Below are 24,849 nucleotides of genomic sequence, written 5' to 3'. Positions count from 1 at the left end.
TTTATGCTGTCAACTGTTTTGATTTTATTATGTTTTTTTTTATCTAGGTATCAATAGTTAGATTTTTTTCTTTTAGTTAAATATTCATAGAACTTAGGAATTTATGAGAAACACTAAATTCATCCGCAAGAACATCCATAGCTGAACATTCCTGGATTTAACACTTCTGGGATTTCCTGGATTGTTTTGTCATGAAATAGGGATGAAGAATTATAATTGCGGAATTTTTTATCTCCAGACTTATTTTTATCCTTATCTAGTGTTCATCATCAGTTATCATACATTTCTGCTTTGTCCAAAAACAAGGCTACCATCATTCCATCCAATGTGTAGTCTGATTTATAAGAGGCTGTTTCAGGAAAATCTTTAAGAATTAAAACAATAACTTTAAAGCAAAAGTTTATTTCAAACACACTTTCCTTGACATAAATTGTTTTAAACTGCTAAGACAACCCCTATGTACTCAAGATGAGAATCAGACTGAAGAAATTGTCACTTACTATACATATATCTATATATTTTAAGTAGAGGGAATACTAAAAGGGAGAAACAAACCAATCACATTATAGATTGGAATTCTCATTATACTAGTATACTGTATGTATATATATACAACTTCTAATGAAATGATAGTGATAAATTGAGTCACTCTCACTTTCTTTCAGTGACATAAACCTCAAGTTCTAGTACAATTAATCTTTTAGGAAAACATAATGTTAATTTTTCAGAAGCACAGTTCTGCTTCTTATTACACCAAAAAATTCTTGTCCAGGTAAATAATTTGGTTTATGTGCTGCTTATTGGGACACATTCTGGTAATTGAATAAATTTCCATTTGTTCCCCTTTAAAATTCAATTAGATAAAAATCAGTAAATGCATCTGGTTTTCCCTTACGTTTGCTCCAGCCACCATGGGGTTCCCAAGATCACAAACCACCATTCTAGTTTCATTTTCCATCTTGTAATCACAGCTCAACACACGCAGTGCCTGCAACAAAAGGACACCAATACAGAGGTCAGAGATCACAGTGAAATGTATCCAGTTGGGAAAGTGATGCCTTTTTGACTGTGACCTTTCTTTTGATTTCAGACACCTGCTTAGTGCACTATCAAAACATTTAGTTGGTTATTGTCAGACAACGGGGGAAAACTGATGCCAGGGAAAAACAAACAGGATAGTTTCCCAGTACCTTAAGAATCATGATGAGATCACTCTATGTCTAGTTTTACCATACTGCTTTGTTGGTGTGAATCATTCCTATAGCCATAATGACTCAACACAGAAACAAAGAGTATCCAAACTAAGCAAGAATAGGTCTCACCATAATTACAGGGTTACCCATCACCAGAAGTCTCTATAATGAATTTCTGACATTGGAAAACTTGAGTATGGATCAATTCTAGATCTTTGTTTTCCAATCTGTGGTAAAACCGAACGTTAAACACTTCTGTAAAAACAAACTGTTATATGAGTTTATAAATTAGCAACAAAAGAGATGGACTTTCACATTATCAGATATAAAGGTCTTATTGTTTATAGCAATCTTTATCACTAGTAATATCATCTGTAAACAAAAACTCTGCAAGAGGAGGAACAGCTATAAAATAGTGCAAGCTAGGAGATACAGAATAAGGCAAAGTAATAAAATGTGGGAGGTTTGCAATAAAATGTGGGTTTGTTTTTGTTTTTTTCTGTTTTCCTCTCTGACATCTTCGGTAAATGAAGGTATTTCCATATATGTGCAGAAGTAAACCAGCTTTGTAAAAGCAGGATGCAGCAAGTTGCATTACCTTTCTGCTCATTTGTGCTTCTCACAGATGAAGCAGTGTGAACAAGTTCATGCCCTTTACATAAAAAAGACCTGGGAAATCCCTGGACCAATTTTCCCTATCTGTAAAAGCCAGCATGGACATGCTGTCCTCATAATTTCCTGAGTTTAAAAGAAAAGACAGGGCATGTCCTAAACAGAGTCCATGTGAGGCATGCCCTCAGCACACACCTCATTGTGCACTGACATTTTTACAGTTTGCTAGGAAGAAGCAAAGTTTGTTACACAGCATGTTCAGTGCACTAATAGCCTTCCTAAGCTCTAGGGTTGGAGGGAAGCATTTTTATACTCTTTCCATCTGGTTAATTAGAGGTGGGAAGCAACACACGGGAGAAAAGAGGGCGTTAACACAGTTGGAGTCAAACTTGTGTGGAAAATTGTCCATTTGATCTTGATGTGTGGGTTTATAATTTTGCTTCTGTTGGGGGAGGAAGGTTGAAATTTACGTTTAAAAGTTAGAAATAAATACTGACTTATATTAGATATTTGTAGATAGTTTCTTTAAAGATGCTGTATCATAGACCAGCACAGAGTAAATCAGCCCTTATCACATCTTTTTTTGTCCCTCAAAGGCTGAAAAAATAGAGGTATTTTTCAAGTAGTTTGTCTGCAGTCTGGAGGCTATGTTTCTAGACTAAAAATGATTAATGGTGCAGAATTTATATGACCAGCATCACAAAAGCTAATTTGTGCAGTATGAAGATGTGACAAAGGGTCAACTGTGGTACAGTTCCTTCCATAATGAGATTTACTGTCTTTGTTTTTGCATTGATCACCTTTCTGAGGTGATTAAATACAAAACAGAAAAACTAAAATCAGGCAGGAAGCTAGCAAGAGCTGAGACTTGTACACCTACTATTGTCAGTATTGGTGCATTCACATGTAACTCAGCCAGATGGAAGGGTTTTCCACAAAGCCCTTCTATCTGACATTGATAGCAATTCACATTTCTGTAGCAACACATGGTTTTTTAGCAGTCTTGAGCAGAAATAAAATCCCAACATTAACACATGTGCTCCCAGGGTGCATTTTAACTAGAAAGTGATTGGATGCTTTAAGTAATCCAGGCAGTCTACAAACTTGAAACTCTCTTTTGTGGTTGTAGCGATGAATTACTAATTAATGCCATAACAGTTAAACACAACAGGCTGGCAAGTAAAAAACTTCCTCTTTCCTTTACCATCACCTTCCAATTTTATTTTCTGAGGAAAGGGGGATGGATTAGGTACCATCTTCTAGTTGATGTATATGTATGTATCTAGTTGATGTAGGAAGAGTAATCTTTGCCTTCACCAAGCTCAAATCACATCTCATCTAGCCAGCCACAGTGTACCTAGTCTAAGAATTTCCAAGTAAGACAAGAATGTTCCAGGTCTTTTTCGTACTTTAAGAGTGCCATGCTTTAGTTCAGAAAAGCATGGGGGAAATGACTCAGGGTTTATCCATTGCAATACCTATCTGGATGTGATCTTTATCACTCTGCAGTTTCCAACCTCAACAGAGGCAGCTCTGCCAAAATACATAATGTTTTTGGTGTGTAACAAATATCTGTCAGTGCTTTGTATTTGCCTGATTTACTAATTATTCCATAAGAATTTTTAAGAAACCATAAGGGTCCCAGCTTTTGCTACTAAGGAAGGATTGAGCTGTTTAATATGTGCAATTCTGTCATGAAGCAAAGGATTAGTGCACTGTATTCAGGCAATGGCTGGTGGTTCAAACACACACTCATGCTAGTGACTGTTGTAGTGCAAGAATGTACCATATAGCAGTATATATTTTCTCTGGATCTGCTGCTGGAAATATGAGCTAATATAACGTGATTATACTTTCTTCATTGCAGCTAATTTCAGTAAATTCACACCTACTGCATATGAACAGTTATTGCAAGCCAATGGTTTCCAGGAACCAGTAAAGCTGTGGTAATTTTCTAATTTACCTGGTCTCTGTACCTTCTAAGTGTTTCCACAATACAACTGATAAAAAACACACTTGATTTCATTTAAAGTCATTCTATTTCAATCCTCAGCTTTTGACTGAAGGAAGTGTCAGCATCTGCAGGAATCAATGAAGCTCCAAAATCATGTCCCTGACCTCAGACCTTAGGATCACACACATTCACTTGCCTCTCCACTTGGATTATGATCACATTTGTACAGAATGTTGCTCATTTTTTTATGCAGTTGCACAGTCTGTGTGCAATATTCTACAGAATCAGGTCCGAGATAAGAAGATAATGCCAATGGAGGTAGAACAAGCATTATATTGTGTAAAGCTGAAGGGAGGAGGTAGAGGCAAGTGAATTTTCAGTTAAGTTTTTGTCTTCAACAGCTTCTAAGTGTAATTCAAATTATATAGAATAACACAATACATTATTAACGTGAAATAAAGAAAAGAAAGCAGGGCTGGACAGGAAGCACTTAAGGTGTTCCTCTATAAAGCACTTAATGTGTGTTTCTTTATTAAATAGACTAAATCCAGAACAGCCATACAACAAACGAATATCCTCTATAAATAAGTCACTTTGAAATTATGACAGTGTAATTGAATTATTTGATTCTACAGATATTTCAGCTCCATCAGAAATGTATCAAGTGATTTATTCAGCTGATTAAATTTCATTTATTCTGGTCTTAGTCTACCTGTTTTGTTGGCTCTGAGGAGACTCTTATCTCTGCCTTAATACCAGGAATTCTGCAGTTTGGAGAAAAACAGCTACACAGAGAACTGTAAACATGGATGAAACCAAGAGGAAATGCAATCCTAGAGGCAGAGCTTTAAGAACATGATTGCAGTGGGCTCTACCATAAATCTACCTGTCTGCTGAAATTGGTCTGCATTAAATTAAGTATATTTCAGGAGCAGTCACAGATGCCCCTTTGTCAGGATACAACACAAACACAAAAATAAGAACTGAAATCCTAACTTCACCGCAACTGACACGAAAACCATAATTTTCATCTCTAGCCCATGCCTCAAAAAGTGCCTGCAGATGGAGAGACCTTTTTTTCCATACAGCTCAGTGTTTTCTGCATCCAGTGTGATAATTTCTTCTGTTATCTTGCCAAATTGCTGTATTTTCTCAAAGCCCTGTAAGTTGAATGAATTGAGTCCCTCTCGTTTATACTCACTTATACTCTTTTATACTATGACTCCTAAGAATTTTGTCATCCTGGTAACAGAAGAATTTACATTTAGAAAATTTTAGAAGAAATTTACAGTATCAATTTTTTTCCAAATGCACTTAGAAGTTTATAGTTTAGTTTACTTAATGGAACCATAATATTGCAGAAAACATACTTTTAAGAAATATACATTTACCATTTAAAAAGAATACAAAGAATAAACTTACTTTCAGTGCCATTTGTAATCCTTGTGAAAATGGTCCTTGAATGCAGAAAGAAAGGCACTAAAAATTATGCAGAAAGCAGGACTAATGTTTTGATCCTTCTCAGAAAGAGCATGATGACATCTTTTTGAATGGAGTAAGTATGAAAAGCAAAGAATATGCAATAAATTATGTGTGGGAGTAAGCTAAGTAAATGTGGACAAAAGGAAGGCAGTTTTTTATAAATCTACAAGGATTCAGAATTGGATTTTTCAGAAAGGCATTTAATCTTTCCCAAAATCTGAAAAGAATAAAGTATTGTGTTTCCTGTGTTTTTAAATTTTGTCTTCAAAAGAAAAAGTATTTTAACTTTAAAAACTTCCCAAGCCATCCTAGTCTCTCTTTATTCTTCCAAAGCACCAGGATCTCCCATGTATTATTTCCTTCCTTTCTTGGTGAGTCGATTGTGTTTGCACTATAAAATTACATTTTTCCTAAAATCATAAAAAGCTCTGAATTATTTCTCTAGGGTCCAAATTGGAAGGGATCTTAAAGATCATCTTGTTCCACCCCACCCTGTTGTGGACAGGGACACCTTCCACTAGACCAGCATGCTCCATCCAACCAGGCCTTAAGCATTTCTAGAGATGGGGCATCCACAGTGCCCCTGGACAACCTGTTCTAGTGCCTCACCACCCCCAGCCAAGAAATTTTCTTAATATCTAATCTGAACTACTTTCTTTCAGTTTGAATTTATTCTCCCTTGTCCTGTCACAACATGTGAACACAAGAACATAACACAACATAAGAAGTCCCTCTCTGTCTTTCTTTTAGGCTCCCTTCAGGTACTGGAAGGCCTGATGCAGCCCAGGACACGTTTGGCTTTCTGGGCTGTGACTGCACACTGCCAGCTCATGTCCAGCCTCTTGACCACTTCCACCACCAGGTCCTTCAAATGATAGATATGTGCTAATACATGCTTGGGTTTTGGAATTAGTGCCACCTCTGACACCTCAGTAATGTCCAAAAGAACAAGGAAAGATTTCTAAAGAGGAATAAAGGAAAAAGGTAACCATTTTTAGCAAACTAAAGAGAACTTTAGTTTAGATTATAGTCCAAAAAAAACAGAGGCTTTGCTAAGAGAAGAAAAAGAACAGGCAGTAGGAAAAGGCTGGTGTCTTTAAGGTATGCTCTTGAGAAGTGAGGTTGCAGCCAATTTCTATCATCTTTGATTATAGCATTACTTCTTCTTATAATTTTTTTCAAACTAGATTAGAAGCCCATTAATAAAGTCACTGACAGAAGGAGAATAAGGAAATACCTTGTAAGTTACTTTCAACTTCCTTAAAAACATTTGCCTTCAGAAGGGAAATTAACTTGCTTTCTCCCACTCTCACCCTTGAGGCCCTTTTGAACATTCCAGGCACTAACAGAAAAAAGCAGTTTCATGTTGCAACAGCTTGGGAGATATATGTGCAGATGAGGCAATCCAGATTTGCTGTCCAACAGAGAATACATGAACACTCTGTTTGTTTGCATGATAGTGTTTCATCTTTGCTCTTAAAAAACAAACAGACCCAAAAAGGAAAAACACTGTATGTTCAGTACAGCTCAGCAGGACTTCAGTCAACATTAGTCCTTCTGTGAACACTGGCACATTTTACATTTCAATTGCATTTTTGGTCCATTCATAACATAAAAGAATTGACAACAAGGGAAAGCAACTTTGTCAAGTTTATACTGCAGTTAATGTCCAACTATTCAGAATATTGGAGACTGGGACCTTAAAAAACTTGGACTACCTTAATAATGCCAAAACACTGGTGAGAGGAAACAGCAGTGTCCAAGTGTCTGGGGTCAGTAGGGCTCATTAACTCTGGCTGGGAGTTGGTACCATGGGATCTTGGGTTGGAAGCATTAAGGGAATTTGGCAGTATTACTTTCTGCTACTGGTATTGTTTAGTGGTTCAAAATCTAAATGATGTGAATAACTCTGTTCCTAGAAGAAATGTGACAGTATTATGTAGTATTATGAATAAGTTAATGGGAAGGAGCTGAGCCTGTGCTGGGTCTGAAAAGGATGGTCCTGTCCTTCCCATCTTTTGGAGGCATGGCTTATCATTACCCTGGGCTATGCAAGCAAGTATAGCTGAGAGTTGATGGAATCTCCCTTCCTCAAGGGAACTTCTTTATGTGCTGATTTCAGCTGGTACAGCCTATGTAGGTTATCCTTGCTCTCAGTTGTCTGCTTCATTATTGCTAACATTTTGATTTTACTTTACCTTGTTGTTGCGTTCAACCCCAGTGTAATCTGCTTCAGGTGGAATCTTTATATGTAGCTCAGCTTCATAGGCTCCTTCCCCATCATTCCTTGGATTTATTATGAGCATGACACAGTTTTCTTCTCCAATTATTAGCTGATCTGTATCCCTGTATAGAACATGCTACTTGTCAGGAGTTAAAACATGCACAGTCAGGATTTACGTATGAATAAAGCAGAAGGATATTTTGCTCTCAGAGCATCTGTTCTGGAAAATACTCTGTGAACACAAAATAAAACATCTTCTATAAAAATAACCTTATGAAAATGTATACCAACACCTGGGTAGAAAAGAGGTCAAGAGAAAACACCACTGTGACCAAAATGGACTACCACAAAACTTGAAAATAACTGGTATAAAATTTCAGAACCTGACTACTTTCTAAACAGCAAGAAGTATTTAGTGGAGAAATCACTTGCCACAGGGGTCTCTTTAGCATTTTGCTTTCTGGAGGACATAAAGGTGGCAGTTTTCTCCCCATGTCCATTGTAATACAAACAGTGACAGAAATTCTCCTGAGACCTACAATGTCACCGTCCCCTTCTGTTTCACAAAAGTCTGATTCTTTTGTGATTCCTTCACAAAAGGACTGATTTTGATGAGTCAGGTAACTCTCAGACATTCCCCACTTGTCCTGCTTGGCATGTTTCTCCCTCCACAGCACTGTTGCCATGTTTTGAAAATGTTATTTTGAGATTAATTTAATACAGGAGAAGTGTGTCCACGTTCAAAGTCACTGTCACTCTGAAATAAAAACACTTGAAGCCTTCTATGAACAACAATTTGTATAATCTCTTGGTTTTCAGAGAACTAGAACCACTCCTAAGAAACACCTGCAAACTCTATTTTCTATGATAACCATTAAATATCATGAATGTGATTTGCAAGTGTATATTTCTCCATTTTTTGGTTTTGTAGCTGAAATGGATGCACAAATTAAAATCTGGAAATCAGGTAAGAATGATTAGCTACAGTAAACAAGAGAACTGTGTTCTACATCATTCTGCTGCAACAGTTAGCAGGGTCTGGACTTTCTAATACATAGCACAATTTATTTTATTTAACTTACGGCACTGCAGAAAGTTGCAAGTCAGGAATGCATAAATTATCTTCCCCACAGTCAACCAGAATGTGAGCCTGTATCATTGCAAAGTGAAAAATGATAACAGAGTTAGTACATGCCTCAAAGTCCAAATCACTTCATTAAATATTGCTAACCTAAGTGTCATAATCACCAGAACTGCCTTAGTGAATTAAATCTTTTTCTTCTTTCTATAAGTTTCTTTCACTATTAGTTCCTTTTCACGTCGTAGTTGGACGTTGGAGGCTATTTAGGTGGTCAAATATGTCCTTAGCAGAACAATATCATTTTCAGGCCCTGTCTCACACTAACTTGGCTTGCATATTCTAGAAGGCAGTCAAAACTATGAGCACAAGAAAGTTTTGGAAATACTTGAAAGGCCTCTTGGTTCTATATTTATATTCAATCTACAGTTTGTATTAATTAAATCCCTGTTGTGTTATTTCTGGATGTGATACTCTCTTTTAAGGAAGATGACACATGTAATATTTGTAAATGCTTTCATGTTTATATACAGAAAAGGTGGCATGCAAAATTCATACCTGCTCAGCTAGTGAGTTTTTCTGGTAATAGTTCAGTATTGGCTTCACAGTCATACTATCTTCAAAACTGGACTCATCCAAACTATAATTGAAGTTTATATTGATGGGAGATAATTTATCTCTAAATTCTGTTTCATCCTGTGAGTGACAACCACATAATAAAAACCAATGATTTATTGTGATTATTTCAGTTGCTATGGTATGACAACAGATTCAGACTTCTGAAGATAAAGATGTGGTCTTTATTGAAGGTAAAGACATGGTTCTTTGACAGATGTTGGCCAAATTCTGGCTGCATGTGGTGTCATTAGGAAAGCAAAGTGACTCACCAGTAATTGGAATGCCCAGAACACATTGCCTCCACAGCCCCACATCTGGAAGAAGCTGGCTGAGCTGAGTAGACTCAGAAATTTTTCAAAGCATTAGCCTAAAATGAAGCTGTTTAAGAGAGACACACAGAACCAACTCCTATCAGCTACTGCCCCCCTTCCTTTTGAAATGGAGGTAAGGGCATATGTGGATTTGTGGAGGTAATATTGCTGGTTTGTATCAAAAGCAAGAATTTATAAGAATTAGCAATGGTAAAATTCAACCACCTTTCTTGTCTAGTTATGTCTTTACACAGTGCTTGAAACTTCATTTCACCTCCCACTGCATTTGTAGGATCAGACTTGGAAACTACTACAACTGCATGAGGTAACTCCACCTGCAAGTGAGCAAGTGTTGACCCTTTTTCCTTTACAATTTCAATTCCATAGTTTTATTTTTTTAAAAAAACATTTTAAAATATCTTTAACACATTTTTTTTAATTATATGAAATTTAGGGCAATATCTCTGGTAAGACTCCTTTAAAATCTTTTGAACCTGAATTGGCATGATATTTAACATGATTATTACTTCATGACGAATACTAAAAAATTAAAGTGATACCAAAAAAGGAAAGCAATCTTGCATTTTTGTATCAGAAGATGCAGTATTTGATCAGAACTTCCAGGAGAGTGTGAAATTAATGTATTTTTACACAGAGAAGTTCTATACTCTTCAAAATCAGTCTTTCTTTTATACTTATATTCACAAAAGATGAGCTGAAGATTTACGTAGGGAATTTTTTCAAGGTAGCAGTATGCTCTGGACATACTGAACATACAGATGAGATATATTTTATATCCCATTTCTGTATAATTTTGGAAATTATTCTTCCTTTTCCAGTTTTTTATTATTATCTTTAAATCCCTGGTACTATTTAAACAATAATGAAAGTCCAAAACATTTTAAACAACTTACTCTGAGATAAACAAGGAAGTCTTGGCAATGGAGTTGTTTCTGTCTTTCTATCCCAATGGAGAAGTAGTGATGTGACTGATGGTAATCAAAGAAGAGGGTCCTCTTAACAGCTCCTTTCTGTTTCAATGAATCTAACTGCAATTCACCTTTCAGGACTAAAGGATACAAGTAAGTTAGTTATTGATTTAACTGAAAGAAAATATGTTATGCATATGTGTAACACATAATATGTATAACACATAATATGTATTACATGTATATATATATTTATATATACATATATATATGTAATATATAATTATGTATTATAATTGATTAACCGAAGCAAGTCTTCCAAGAAAAAATAATCCATGCTTTAAGTGCCTGTCTGTTTAACAGTCCACTAGGTTTTCATCCAAATAATGCTGGACGTGTAATTTAAGCTTTCATAGTTCATTGACGGATCATATGTGTACAGGACTTCTGTCTCTTTATTTTTTTTCCTAAAACAAAACATTCTCCAACAAGGTACATTCTTGTATTTATTTAGAAAATTACTTAATCTGAAACAAAAATCCTTTATGTGAGTAATAAAAGGTTTGTGCTTACACACACACACACACGCGCACGCACACGCACACACATATGTATACACAAACACTCTTTTTTAAACTGCATTTTCTTGCCTTAGGAGGATCTCACACCTATTGTCTTTCCAAGTGTAGGAAAAAAAACATCTGAAATGGAGCAGGACAGGATAAATTATAGGAATAGAAAACATTTCTTACCTATCTCATCTGAAATACTTTGACCTTCAAAATCTGCACAGACTCTTACAGTAAAGCTACATATAAAAAAAGTAGAAGCAATTAATTATTAGCAGAAAATGGACTGACTTGGGAATCAGCAGTTCCCAAGTTATATCTTTTAAATTTTATTTTATTTTTCTTAAAAAGATGTTAACTAAGATTGTATCTAGCTACCAATGATATTCTCTAATTAAGTCAGGAATTCTCCTATATTGCACTAATAATAACAGAAGACAGTTTCTGGCAAAGGTATGAAGAAGATTCTCTGGTCCCGGTAGTTCTTGAGAGAGCCCATGGAGATGACCCTTTGGATACTATTGCCAAAGCTGGATTCTTTATGCTGAATTCAGCAGACCACCTTTGTAAGAGGCTGTTCGCAGAAATCCTTTCTGGTTCATCATGGTAAATCAGAAAAATCTTAAAGAATGTTGTCAGTGCTCAGGCTGTTTTCCAGCAAATCAAAACACTCAGGATACCAAAGTGTTCTATTGGCATTACTGTAAGATTTTCATTATTTCAACAGCCTATAATTAATTCCAAACATAAAACCTAAATTTTTGGATTTTTGTGGCCTTAGACTAACCAAACTGTATTGCATTCAGTTTGCTATGTTTTGTAGAAAGTGACACTTACATGACCACATGACCTAAATTAAAGCACAGAGATACTGGTGATTAGTGCTCTTTATCTAGTATGCTAAAGCAATGCATTCTACAAAAACCAACACATCATAAGTTAATTGTTTTAAATTTGCCTGTTCTGAATGTATAGCAAACTCTTTAGAGCCTAGAAATATTCAGACCACAACTATAACAATTATACAAATGTCACCTCAGCCATAGGTGAGTCCTGCCCTGTAAGAAATACTTCTGTGTAAGGCTGGCAACAGATTTGCAGTTATACTTAACTGATAGGAGAAGTCTTTTATAGTTTTATTGGCTGATACCTTCTAATAAGAACTTTTAACTTACACAAAAATTAAGTAAAAAAAACATAAAAAGTAATGATTATAGGAAAGTTTCACTTTGTAAGGAATCTATTTATCTTTTATAAATATTTAATAGAATTGCATTTTGGAAAAATTGCATTTTCACAAATTACACTGGATGGAATGAGAAATAGTATTAATTATGCCTGTTGATGCAATTAGCAGAGTGTACTTCCCCAACAAGTGGCAAAACAAGAAACCTGAAACTGGAAAGATGTTCTTGATTCTTGATTTCTGCTGTCATCTGCCACATAGACTAAGTTCTGCATATTGTAATTCCTAATGAAATCCTGTATAATGTAACAAAATTTCTCAGGTGAAAGATTCTTGCAAGTGTTTGGTTACCAATCATCCTTAGATTAAACTTTCATGGCTTCATAAAATGTTTTGAATTGTATATGGACAATATATTGTAGGTCAGCATTAAAATCAGCTTGAGTCAAATAAAAAAATATTTGCATTATTCATTGATCTTGATCTCCTCACTACTGTTATACGGTATACTAATGTTCCCATGCAATGGATACAAAACTACTAACATCAACTTTAAACCAACCTGTGAACACATTCTAATTGCATGTTTGTTTTCTCTGACAGAGGTAATGAAACTTCCACATCTGGGATATAATGTCAGTCCCATAAAGAAAAATTCTTTTATTGGAGAAAAAAAGCGCCATTATTTCTTGAGGAACTAGAATGGCATAAGTGATTAATCTCTGCCAAACTGTAGCTGTCAAATGACTTTCCAATCCATGTAGAAATTGTAAATTTATTCATACTCCCCCTTATTTACAATTATGAGTTAATACATGAAGAATCAATTATTTCCAAATACACAAGGACAAAATAACGAGGAAATTTTGTGTAATCACATAAATGCAATTTAGACATCAGACTTCACAGGTCACTCTCACATGTCAGAGTGTAAGAGTGTATTTCCTCAAGTGTAAACTCAAGAGCTGCCATTGTATTAAAGTCAGTTATCTTGCTTTGGATGAATCACATAAATTTTGCCTTATCATGTTTGAAAAAAGGTTGTGTTCAAAAATGCATCTTGGAATGTTTTATTGTTAAACAGAACACTTTCAGTGTATGCTTTATTTACTGCAATGAACAGAATAATTCATCATACATATTTGATAACTGAAGTCATGCTCTTAAACATTACTGTAAGAGTCAACATTTACTCCTTCCACTCCAGGCAGAGCATGTCAGAAAGGGAATGGCAGAGCAAAAAAGCCACAATTTAGAGTGGATAATCTCCCACACTCTGGCCACCAAGTGGGAAGACTATGGTTTATAGCACAATTCTGCCACACATTTGTGATTTCATTATTTAGTTTAGAAATAGTGCTAAAGATATCAAAGATTTCAATTGCAAACCTAGATGAAATTAGATTCACTCATCACTTCAATAAGAAGATGCTGAGGAGATTTTGAGGGATGCTTTAGTATCCCTCAAAGAAAAGCAGAGGGAAAGAAAGACCACGAAAGAGGACAAGAGTCTAAAGAATTTGTAGACATTTGAGATCTGACTCCTAGGCACAGTAGAAAGAAAATAGCTGAGCTTTTGAGCTTACTTGTAGGAACAATCAACTAAAACACACAATTAAAAATTAAAGGAAGCAAACTTCAACAAGTAAGAAACAAATGGGAAATAGTGCATCATCCCAAAGCATATGAACTTTTTATGTACTATCAATTTTGCCTCTCTGAAGAGATCCCCACATCACATTTATTCTGCTGTGTCTGTCATCACTATGAGATTATGCTTTGAATAGTATTTGACTGTAGTTACAAAATAGAGGGAAAGCCTTAAAACTGAATACACTAATTTTTCTGACAATTTCAAGGCAACAAAGCAGTTTGTTTAAAATAATTTTACGTTCTTCAGGTAGACAGAAATATCTTTACAAGAACAAGAAGCTTAAAAACATTCCTTTCTTCAAAACTACTCTTGGCACAGATGGGAGCAGTCTCTTCAAAAGTTAACCCTAACAAAATTACCTAATATCACCAGAACTGGTGAAAAGTTAGTTACCCCTGTATAGTATTTCTAGACTGCACTTAGTACCAGAAAGAAATTATTTTGGTCTGGCTACTCTAGCAGCTGAAAAAAAATAGAAAACTTACTTTAGGAGGTGAAAAGCAAGGCATTAGCAGATCCTACTAAATGTCATTTGTCATTGCTAACATTTTCTTTAGCACCCAGGTTTGCAGATGAAGAGAAAGAACAGATTATGCCTTAGCAGGAAGGCAATGTAAGCTTTAATGTTATGGACTTCCATTCTGTGTGAGGCTGATGTCCAATTTGCAAGGTCACAAACCTCCACAGGAAAAATTATTGTCTACTGATGGATGACCTTTAAACAGTTTCCTTTTTGAAGTACAATATGTAAAAGCAAATATACTTCTATTATGATGCTCTAATACTTGCCCTGCTTTTAGATTTTGTTTTAGCTAAGTCTAATCCAGTGACCAGCACAGAGTTTTAATGCTGAAGGTGTCTCATGGCTAAGCTACATTACATGGCCAGGCTGCAGTAGCTCTAGGGCTGCTAGATAAATCAAGTGACTGCCATTTGGATGTCTCTAGGGCTACTGAAACTAAAACCTGGCACAGAGGTCTCCTGTACAGCAGCTCAGCTGTGTTGGTAGCAACTGACACCACCTGCCTACCCCCTTTGACCAGCCCCTGAAGAGTAAGGTATCCCTCTTCTGACCCTTGGCCACATGGCTTTGCTATCCGACCCATGGAGTCGGGCTGGCCAACAGTCTTTGGAAAATCTCACACAAATTTATCTCAACAATGGCCCTTAGGTCCAAATCCATGGGGCACCAGTCACATCCTCTTTCAAATGAGGTCAATGAGAAAAGAAAATACTAGCACTAGAAAGGAGCAAAAGTAGAAACATAGTCTAACCTATGCAGCTAGGAAAGGCTGAAGTATTATTTTGGGAGTTTGTATCTTTGGTGGGAATTTTGTATTCAGCTTTTTAAAAAATGTATGTAGAAATGTCTGAATCTAGCTGACTCAAGATCATAAATGTTTTATTATTAATTTAATAGTAAGAAATTTGGAGATAAATTAACTACTTTTTTTTTTATTAAGTATTTTTTTGATAGTAGGAACTTGAAGATCAGAAATTTTAAGCACTCTGCTTCGGGTTTTAGTGGGTTTAAAGAGGTAGATAGCCTCCAAGACACATCTCAAATCAGACATCCAAGCCTGAAAAGCACCTACAAATAAAAAATACAGTCTACAGATATAAAAATAGAAGTATAAAAATACATTCTACAAATCATGATTGGACACTTCTATGCAACTTTTGGTAAGTCAGGTAACTTCTCTGATCCTCTACAAAAGGGAATTAACAATATTCAGCTGAAATTAGTGAGAGGTGAGTAAAAAACTTTTCTTTTTTACACTTTTAGCTAGTGGATAATCAGACCTCAAATGGTAATAAAAATACCAATGCATAGATAAATTAGACCTCCTAACAACTAGAACCCAAACTTGAACATAATAAATTACATGATGTGGAAAGAGGTTTTCAAAAATAAAAATCTTTAATTTATTTACCTCTGTTTAGGTAATTAACAGATATTGCATCTTTCACGCTTAGGGGAAAAAAATTCTTTTTCCATATTCTTTAATACCTTCAAAGCTGCAGAATTTGTTACAGGCTTGCTAGTATTGGGAACTCAGAAACAGCCATATTTTACACACAGCAGAGAATGAATTATATGTTTCTAGAAGTTCAGGACAATTCTCTTTGAACTATGCATAAAAATGATTTTTTTGTGCAAGTTTCCTCTGCCGCTTCAGCTTTGCAATTTATATCATGGCAGAAATAATATTTTCCTAATACTTGGAAATGTACAATAATCCACATTATTCATGCACACACACTTCCTGAAACTTTCCTGGTAGGAGGTTTCATTTCATTCTAATTTTGCAGTGTTAGTCAGAAGAGTTTTATAAAAGTTGCACATCTGGCTAAGAGATACAGAAATCTGTCCTATGGGACTGAGGAATTCTTTGCCTGTTGGGGTTTCCCTACTAATTATTTTCATATGTACAATACATGCTTATATCAACCACGGAAAAAAATTACAGTATGAAAAATAGCAGCTGCTCTTCAGTCATTTCGTAACATGAACTGAATCTTTAGGGAACAGTATTTTAGAATAAAGCAGACAGAAATTAAATTATGCTCCTATTAAAGCTCTTGTAGATATGAACCAAACTTCTTCTGGCTTATTGTAGTGGAGAAATGAAAAGAAAAAAAAATATGTTAAAGGAGTATGCATTTCTTCCTTCCTTTTCTAAACAGTATCTCAGAGCAAGAATATTTTTTAAGAGAGATGTTTTTCTTCTTGTGCAAAACACACCATCTTTTTTCTTGCAATACCTGTTGTTAACTGTTATGATTTCAAAATATTTTCCATTATGACAGGAAGCATTTTTTAAAAGTCTTAAAATCTGGAGTTGTGAACAACGTAATTTAGATCATAGAAAATGCTTCAGCCAAGTGTCTGTATTTCAAAATTTTTTTACATTAACTGTTAAAACAAAAGATAATTGAATCAAAAAATTCCAGAAAGGCCAAAGATTTGTAAAGTTCTGGCATTGCTTTGCACCACCAACTGCCTTCTACACTGCTCTGTAGATGGGCAATTTTCTACACTGGATGTAGAAATGAGGAACATGATATAAAATATGAGAAGTCCCATAAAGTGTAAAAGAACAGCGCCAGACTGAAAATCTCTTGACAACCCCATCCCAGATGCTTTGGAAGCCCACATATTTATTGGTTTAAGTGTATCAAAGTTTAGTTCCTTTAAGAGCTTCCATGGCTCTTAAATGAACTGTTTCTCATGATTATGTTTTACAGTTCATATTTATCAATTAATTCTTACGACTCTTTTACTGAATCTGACATTTAAGATGAATTTTAGGACTCATCTCCTGTAAAGAATGTTTCCAGTGTGGGGAAATCCTCTGACCATTTTTGGTTTAAAAGCAGTGCAAAATGTCTGCATTAATGTTATATTCTGGGGTCCTCTTTTACACCTTAATATTGTTTTCGTCCAGCCCATGTCCTGGCAGGCTTCCTGCTTCTAATGTTTTTACATCTTGGAAATCTGTTCCTCACAGTCTTTCTGGCAAGACTTACTACCATTTTATACTCAACTTGCACGTGTTTATGCTCTGTTTTGATTTCAGTTTCCTCATTTGTTATGATTTCCACTTCTAAACGGTATCTTATGTATTTGTAAAAGCTTCTTTTGTCAGCTGTTCCTGGGGTCCTTTCAAAGTGACTTTTTTCTAGTGCAGTAAACGTGCCTTTATGTGGTGTTATGTGCTATTAGATAGCCTCCAAATGTCCTGCAAGCATTTTGTACTTGTAACTGATCTTAAATTGTTTTAATTAGCTACAAGATTTTTTATGGGGTTTTTTTTCTGTTCAAAGTTAAATGCTACTGTGGTTAAATGTTTCTCTTTTAAAGATAGTAGATTGTCCTGTATTATGTGCTAAATAAACCTTTCCTCTGACCAAAGACAGCCAGAAACAACATCCTGTGAACTTCTCTCAGGATGGCCAGCCAGACAGACACCTTCTCTCTTCCGTGAAGGATTAAGATCTGTCTTCCTCCAACAGAAAATGGTGGGCCCACTAGTTCTGCATCACTTTCACTGTTACATTTTGTTAACAGATGACAGTTTATGTGTTTCATCTATTTTAGCTGTTTCACGTTTCATTCCTCTAAACATTGCATATAACTTTGTAGCTTACCCCTAGGAGACAGTGAGCATCCTCCTATGCAGAAGGAGACTCAGTGTATCAAAGGACTCAACTTGTAGCTACCACAATTAATTAGACAATCTGCTAAGTACTAGAAAACACCCAAAATATTTCGGTGCAGAGGGGTTTTGTTGTGCTCAGAGAATGTTTCAACACTTTGAACTTTGAACACTTTCAACAAAGAGTTGCAATAAAATTAAGGAACAGGAAGTTATTTGAGAAAGAGGACAGGATATTTTTTAAGTAATCATGGACTTACCAGGCCACCAAAAGCTGAGAGCTGGGGAGCTGACAGGTTTTATTGTCTGGATTCACAATCATGGGGTTCAGAATAAGATGAGCATTCACTGTCACAACAGGTCTGGCTCTGGGGGACAGAAATAAGGTTCACCACCTTCAGAAGGAGCACGTTAGTACCTAAGTTGCAGCAGAGAAAAAACTGAGCTTGCTGCAAAGAAGCCAGAGATGTACGGTTACTTGGGAGAATACAGTTTTGTAATGCTGCTCATAGCCAAAATAACCTTTTTTATTTTTCCATCAGAATCCTACTGGGATTCACAAAAAAAATCACATGTTAACACATCACGGAAACAGAATCCTATGGTTAAGCAATAGATGCGCCCCAGGACTGAGGCACATCAGGCACATTTCATCACACTCAGTTTTTCAAAGGGACAGAGTCTGCCCTGTGGGGTTTTACAGCAGTCCTTCAACCATCTTGCAGATTTCTTTTGTACTGTCTCCATTAATAATGATACATTCAGACTTACTATGTCTGTTTTAAGACTCTTAAAAAAATAAACATGATTTGGTTAAAGTAAAAGTCAGTTAGACTATCTTGGGCCAATAATGAAGTAAAATCTTGCCTGACATTTTTTGAGACAATTGACTTTATAAACCAGAATAATCATCATTAAATTGTGTTTAGTACATGAATATATAGTTTTGGTGACAGAAACCATCTCTCTGAAGCTGTTATTAAATATGAGATAATCTATTAACGCAAGCAGTTTAGAAGACAAATAATAGCAAGTATGTGCCCAGATTCTGTTTTTTAAGACAACAATACTATTTACAATAACTTCCATAATCCCAGTTTTTTAACTTTACTGATATTTTAATCCACATCTGAGCTTTTATGATTACTTCTTTATATTACTTCAGCAAGACATCAAAAAATAAAATTAATCTCTTCACTTTTGTGGACAGGGAAAGCCTTTTTTCGCCTAGAAAATTTCAGTAATAAAATTCTGTTTCAACACTATTCATATTCATATTTAATACATTCTGGCTGGGAAATGGACTCCTGCTATCCACTTTCTTAAATTAAATAGAACACATTTTTTTGTTATTGAAAATAGACAGTGGAACTAATTCTTCAATGTTTCATCCTGCGCAGTCACTCATGGCATTGCAAAGTATTTGCATGATTCTCTCATAGCAAGTAGGAAAATCAGGTCCTCTCATTGCACCTATATTGTTTGCTGAGATGAGCTAACATTCCTGTTTTACAAAATTTTTATGCTGTCACAAACATTCAGTTGGGAAGTAGAACATGCCTTTTCTCACTCAGGTGCTGTTGAGAATACAGACAACAAGAAGCCAGACAGGAATCAGAAATATGACTACATTGTTGTAGGAATGGATGGTGAATATTTCAATGAAATGAGCTGTCAGCATGGCTGGACTGAGAGCATTAGCAGATTTTATGTAAATGTTTACGTGTTTCGTAGTGTTAAATTTTACATCTAATCAAAAAGTGCATTTAGTGGAACTACGTAGTCAACAACTTTTTGTTTTGTAAAATAGGATCTTGTGCATTTTTTTAAACTGAGGCTAAAAGTAGCAATCTTTATTTTGAAATGGTTCATGTCTTAACATACACAATCTGAAGACCAGTTACTTTAAAATTTCTTACTAGCACCATATCCCCATGAAAGAAATTAATTTTCAATGCTATGCCTTTTAAATTTCTTATTTAAAATTAACTAAAGAGTCAAACATTCCAGAAGCTGCTAAGCCTAAGCATGGAAATTTTCATTGAAAATTACAGGTTTTGAGCATGGAAAAAAAGCATTTGTTTCTCACACAATGTTTAATTTTTCATCTCTGATGACCATCTTTTACACACTGCAACAGAGAAACAGGAATATGACATTTTTAAATTTTAGTATTTCCCACCAAAGCTGTAAAACATCAAATCAATTATATTTACCACATACCTGTAAACAACTGCTTTTCCAGCTCCAAATGCACCAACAATTAAATCTGGAAAAACCAAAATGGCTTCAGAATAACTATACAGAAATCTCTCACACATTTTTTTCCATCATAAATTAGATTATTAATATTAACATTGCAGTAACATGAAACAAATATGATAATTACTTTCTAAGCAGTTTTGTTCACAAGTGTACCTGGAAGAAAACATTTCACATGTCAGAGATGGTGTCATAAATGTCTCAGTTGTAACCAGTAACTGCCAAACTATTTAACATGAGGTCACCCATGCCACAATCTCACTTCTCTCCAACTTGTATCATAGGGAAGAAAATACCATTAAACTCCATGCATTTTATTCCAAATCCTTTACTGTCCGTTAAATGAAGAGCTGCAAAACAATTTCTTGACAGTTTCATATAAGTCATATTAAGACTTTATGGTGTTCCTTCCTGACAATCCTTCCATTTTACTTTGTGTTTTAAGTAATTTATTCATTAAATTAGGCATTGCATCTCTGTACAAATAAATACAAAGCAAGATCAGAGGATGGCTGATTTGATAGTTTCTAATGTTTCCAGCATTGTAGCAATATGTACTAAGGCTTACAGGTTATCCATCTAAAGATGCATTTTCCCTGACAGATGGAGTCAACAACACAAGCTCTACCCCGGAACTTGGCCATGTCTTTGTCAATGGTCATTGGCCTGAGGTTGGGAATCTACAGTCCAGAATATTTCCTCTTTTTGCCTGGAGTCCCCACACAGGGGTCCCTGGAAAGATCCAGACTGGCTTGCTGGATCCATTCAGGCCTGCTGGAGAAAAACTGGAGCCAAGCCATGAGGAAAAAGGATCAACTTTCCTGCTGTGTTTGCCGTTGGAAAGAGCTTTGTTTCATTTTCAAAGCCCCAGAGTCCATCTTGGCACAGCTTTCACTCTACTTCTGCTATCATTCAATGTGACTGACATCCAGTTCAGAAGACTGAGCCTCACAACAGACCTCACAGTGGTACAGACTGGCAACCTAAACTGATTTAAATAAGTTAATTAAATGAGTGCTTAGGCTTGTAAACAAACCCTTACTTGCTGCTTCTATACTTGGAGCACTGGTTTGCTTAAGCAGCCCTGAAGTCATTGAACATGATGCAAATACCAAGTTTTGATGTTAATTATCTGGATGGGTTTGGTCCAGGGCTGACAGTGTATTTTCTAGTGCTTCTCCATCTTTCAGATGGTTAGGATTTCATAAGAAATTTTAAGCAAATACTTCACATGGGCAACAGCCAGTCCTTCACTGAATTCCATTAATTAATGTACTAATAGGAGCAGACATGGACAGTTTATTGGTCTGATCCTCTTTTTGTACAACATTTACATTTTTCTAATTTCATTGGCCTTAGAGAAATGTGTTTCAGGGTCAGGAACACTTTAAATAGCAGAAAAAAATAAGTGGGTTTATCTCCTTATTGGGACATTTGTACGTTTTATTCTTTAGTAGCCTTTATAGACAACTTGCCCACAGTACCAAAATATAAAGATGTTTTCCTCTTAAATAAGCAACTTAATTGAGAGAAAGCCATGGCCATGAAGGCTGCACCACACACAAACAGAACTTTTCCTGGCAGCTCATTTATAGTGGCACCCATAGTAACTCCCCAAAATATTTAATATTTTGTTGACTATTTTTTTGCTTGTGTTTGAACGGGTTTTTGTGGGTTTTGTGTTTAGTTGTGTTGTCTGTAACAGACTTGACTTAGGATATGTACTGCTTCATACCAGACTTGATAACTCAAAAGGTTTCAGGGTTATGTTTTAAGAGACAAAATAGGTATATATCTAAGATTTATTAAGATCTTGGCCTAGTGGTGATTTTCTTTCATTGAAAAATAAAGGTTAAACATGAAACTTGGGTAAGTTTAATAATATGTAGCCTGTTAGAATCTGAAGGTAAGAAGAATGAGTCTCAGTTACAGCTGGCCTCACTAGTGTGAGTGAATGCAATTTCAGTATGTACTGCTGTGCAAAGATCCCCTCTATCCCAGCATCTCCACTTTAATATTAAAGAGGATTTTGTACATCTGCTTAATGGTTAAATCCTGATTTCTTGGTACAGAACCCAGCTTATCTGAAGCCAGGGGGGATGGGTCTAGAATAGAAAATACAGGCCTCAGCTACCAAAGACTGGTTTTCCATGAGCAGTCTTTCTGCATTGCCACTTCAGCCAGGTTTGGTGACACAGCAAATAGGATGAGGATCCTCCATCATGGCACTACAAAAGCCCTATTTAATCCTGCTTTAAGGGCAGCCAGGACTGTGCTCATCCTGCTCTTGATTGGAGGCTATTACTTTTACCCTGACATGTCATTTGTTTTCTGGTCTAAGCCATACTTATTCTTGATCCAAAGAGCTTAAATGAGTAAAACTACTGAGTAAAGAAAGTGGAATTAAGTATAAATATGAAAAAAACCCCCATATTTATAGCCAGTAGTAACTTCTACAGTCTAGTGTAAGGACAAAATGATTATGTATTCAAGCAGAGCATTCACTGGAAGATTAATTAAGGTTTTTTCTTTTATTTGTCTTGTTCTGTTACAGAGCAGTAATTTCACTCTTCCTTCTTTTATTGCTTTATGGGGTGCAGCTCCTATACCCATAATTGGAAAAAATAATTTTTGATGTTGATACAAATGCATGAGATTTGAATACACATCCCATCAGAGCATTTTTATAAGCAGACGTTTTGAATTTGTTGAGTGTTCAACAAAAAGAATAAGAAGAAAAGTTACTAATCATTTCTATGAAAAAATGCTTGAGATGTCTAAATTATCTGAACATTGGCAATTTTCCCCTTCTAAAAATAGAAGTTTTCTTTATTAATTCTTGTTAATGCTACACAGGCAATGTCACTGATGCAAAGGTCACTAGCTGAAAAACAAGGTTTTAACAAGCAATTACAGAGCAAAAGAAGCCAGCTTAAAAAAAACCAGCTGAACTTCTTACAACCCTTCCAAGAGAGACTGAAGAAAAGCCAATTAAAACTTTTACTCCTTTGCATCACTGAGGGTTTTTTTCCAAGCTCAGATTAAAATGTGTGATTAAAACATAAAGATGAAGTATAAGAATCACAAAATCTATTTCAGTTTTTCTTTTCTAATATTTCATGTTTCTGGGATGATGAGGGACCTCGTTGGTTTAGTTAAATGACCACTTTGCCCATATTGTCGGTTTGAGAAGATTGTCTATCAGCTGCTCACCTGCAGAGAAGCCAAGATCTGTAAGGAAGGGTTGATGGCAGCACCCATGAGCTTGTGTGTCATTGCTTTTGAGGAATAAATGAGCTGTGGGGTCACAACTACACTACAAAAATTAGGAAAACAAGCACGGAGAGACTCCACAGGAATTTTAACTTCTATTTTTAACACAGCTTGTGGGTTGTAAGCATTAAAGTCCCAACTGGTGGAGTTCAGAGCTTAATGCTGAAACAAGTGTCTTTGGGACATATTTAACTGAAGTCAAGCGGCACTGCACAAAGTTAAATAATCCTAATGCTATTTCAAATACTTCAAATTTACTTGGCTCTCAATCAAAGGGTTGCAAGATGCTGTCTGGTGCAAGAAGTCTATTTTCTGAGATAAAATTATCATAAAAAGTTAAGGTGATGGTACTGAAAGGGACACTGGATTTTGTAAACTTATGGGTTCACTTGCACCTTCTGCCATATGACTGTGCCAAATCTGAAACATTGTGTGATAAAGGGCAGAAACTTGCCATGATGCTCATTAAACCTTCAACCAAATAAAGGAAGTAAGAAGATCAACAAAATCCTCCTTCCAGTCTCAACAAGACATATTCATTTATTAACTTGAGAAAATTTTTTGATTCCCTCATATTTTTAAAGGTCATCCCCATTCTCTCTGAGAGATGCAGCCTCAGGGAGACTGAGCTGGGAGGAACATGCCTCATGTTCAGCACCCCACACTTGGTTGGAGCCTGTGCAGCAATCCCAAGAGAAGTTGCCAAGACATGATGTCTCGTATCGATACACAGGGGACAATGGCCAAGAAAAACATCCAGTGAACAACTACATAACTGGCAAACACCTCACTTGTCAGAAACCCAGAAATGGAACGACAGCTGAGTCACATCCCCACTGCAACTCTGAAAGGACACAGGCAAGAAAGTGTTAACTTTGGGGACTCAGAATGATTTGCTCACAGCTTTAAACATAACTTCATGCAGTCTGTCAGTTTCATTGTATGGTGTAAAAAGGAACTGGAAAACAGTTATATTCTGTCAGAGTACAGGTGCCAACTGAAATTTTGTAAAAGGGAGAAAACCACCTAACTGTAAACTATTAAAAAAAAATCTTTGTGAATATTTTTGCAATTTATTTCCTTGGCAGACTAGGTGCCAAAAAGGCCCAAGATTATATCTCTATTTGTTTTATAGGATTTCAGTGTGCATTAAAACCCCAGAACTCAGTAGAAATGATCTAGAATAAAAAATGCCTTTAAATGGCCATCATCACAGGCTTGACCACAGTAAAGGACACAGATCTGTCTAGCATAGCCAGCCTTACTCAAGAATTTTAGTTAAATACTACAAACAGCCATCATTCAAGGCAGAATCACTTTCTTCCAATTCTATCATTCTCAGCT

General features: G+C 35.8%; 1 protein-coding gene across 1 annotated transcript in view; it reads right to left on the bottom strand.

Moving 5' to 3' along the window:
- ITGA8 (integrin subunit alpha 8) overlaps positions 1-24,849 on the bottom strand; it is a 113,551-nt gene that overhangs the window by 50,794 nt on the left and 37,908 nt on the right. The window contains exons 14-21 of the mRNA XM_058833336.1: positions 20,194-20,239; positions 18,231-18,338; positions 11,154-11,209; positions 10,387-10,541; positions 9,102-9,239; positions 8,548-8,615; positions 7,440-7,587; positions 896-988 (exon numbers count right to left, since the gene is read on the bottom strand). Coding sequence (XP_058689319.1) covers positions 896-988; positions 7,440-7,587; positions 8,548-8,615; positions 9,102-9,239; positions 10,387-10,541; positions 11,154-11,209; positions 18,231-18,338; positions 20,194-20,239 — 812 coding nt within the window. The remainder of the gene's footprint in view (positions 1-895; positions 989-7,439; positions 7,588-8,547; positions 8,616-9,101; positions 9,240-10,386; positions 10,542-11,153; positions 11,210-18,230; positions 18,339-20,193; positions 20,240-24,849) is intronic.

The sequence above is a fragment of the Poecile atricapillus genome, chromosome 2 (genome assembly GCF_030490865.1).
Source record: "Poecile atricapillus isolate bPoeAtr1 chromosome 2, bPoeAtr1.hap1, whole genome shotgun sequence".
Lineage (NCBI taxonomy): Eukaryota > Metazoa > Chordata > Aves > Passeriformes > Paridae > Poecile > Poecile atricapillus.
The sequence above is the reverse complement of the archived record's forward strand: the minus strand, read 5'-3'. Positions and strand labels throughout refer to the sequence as shown.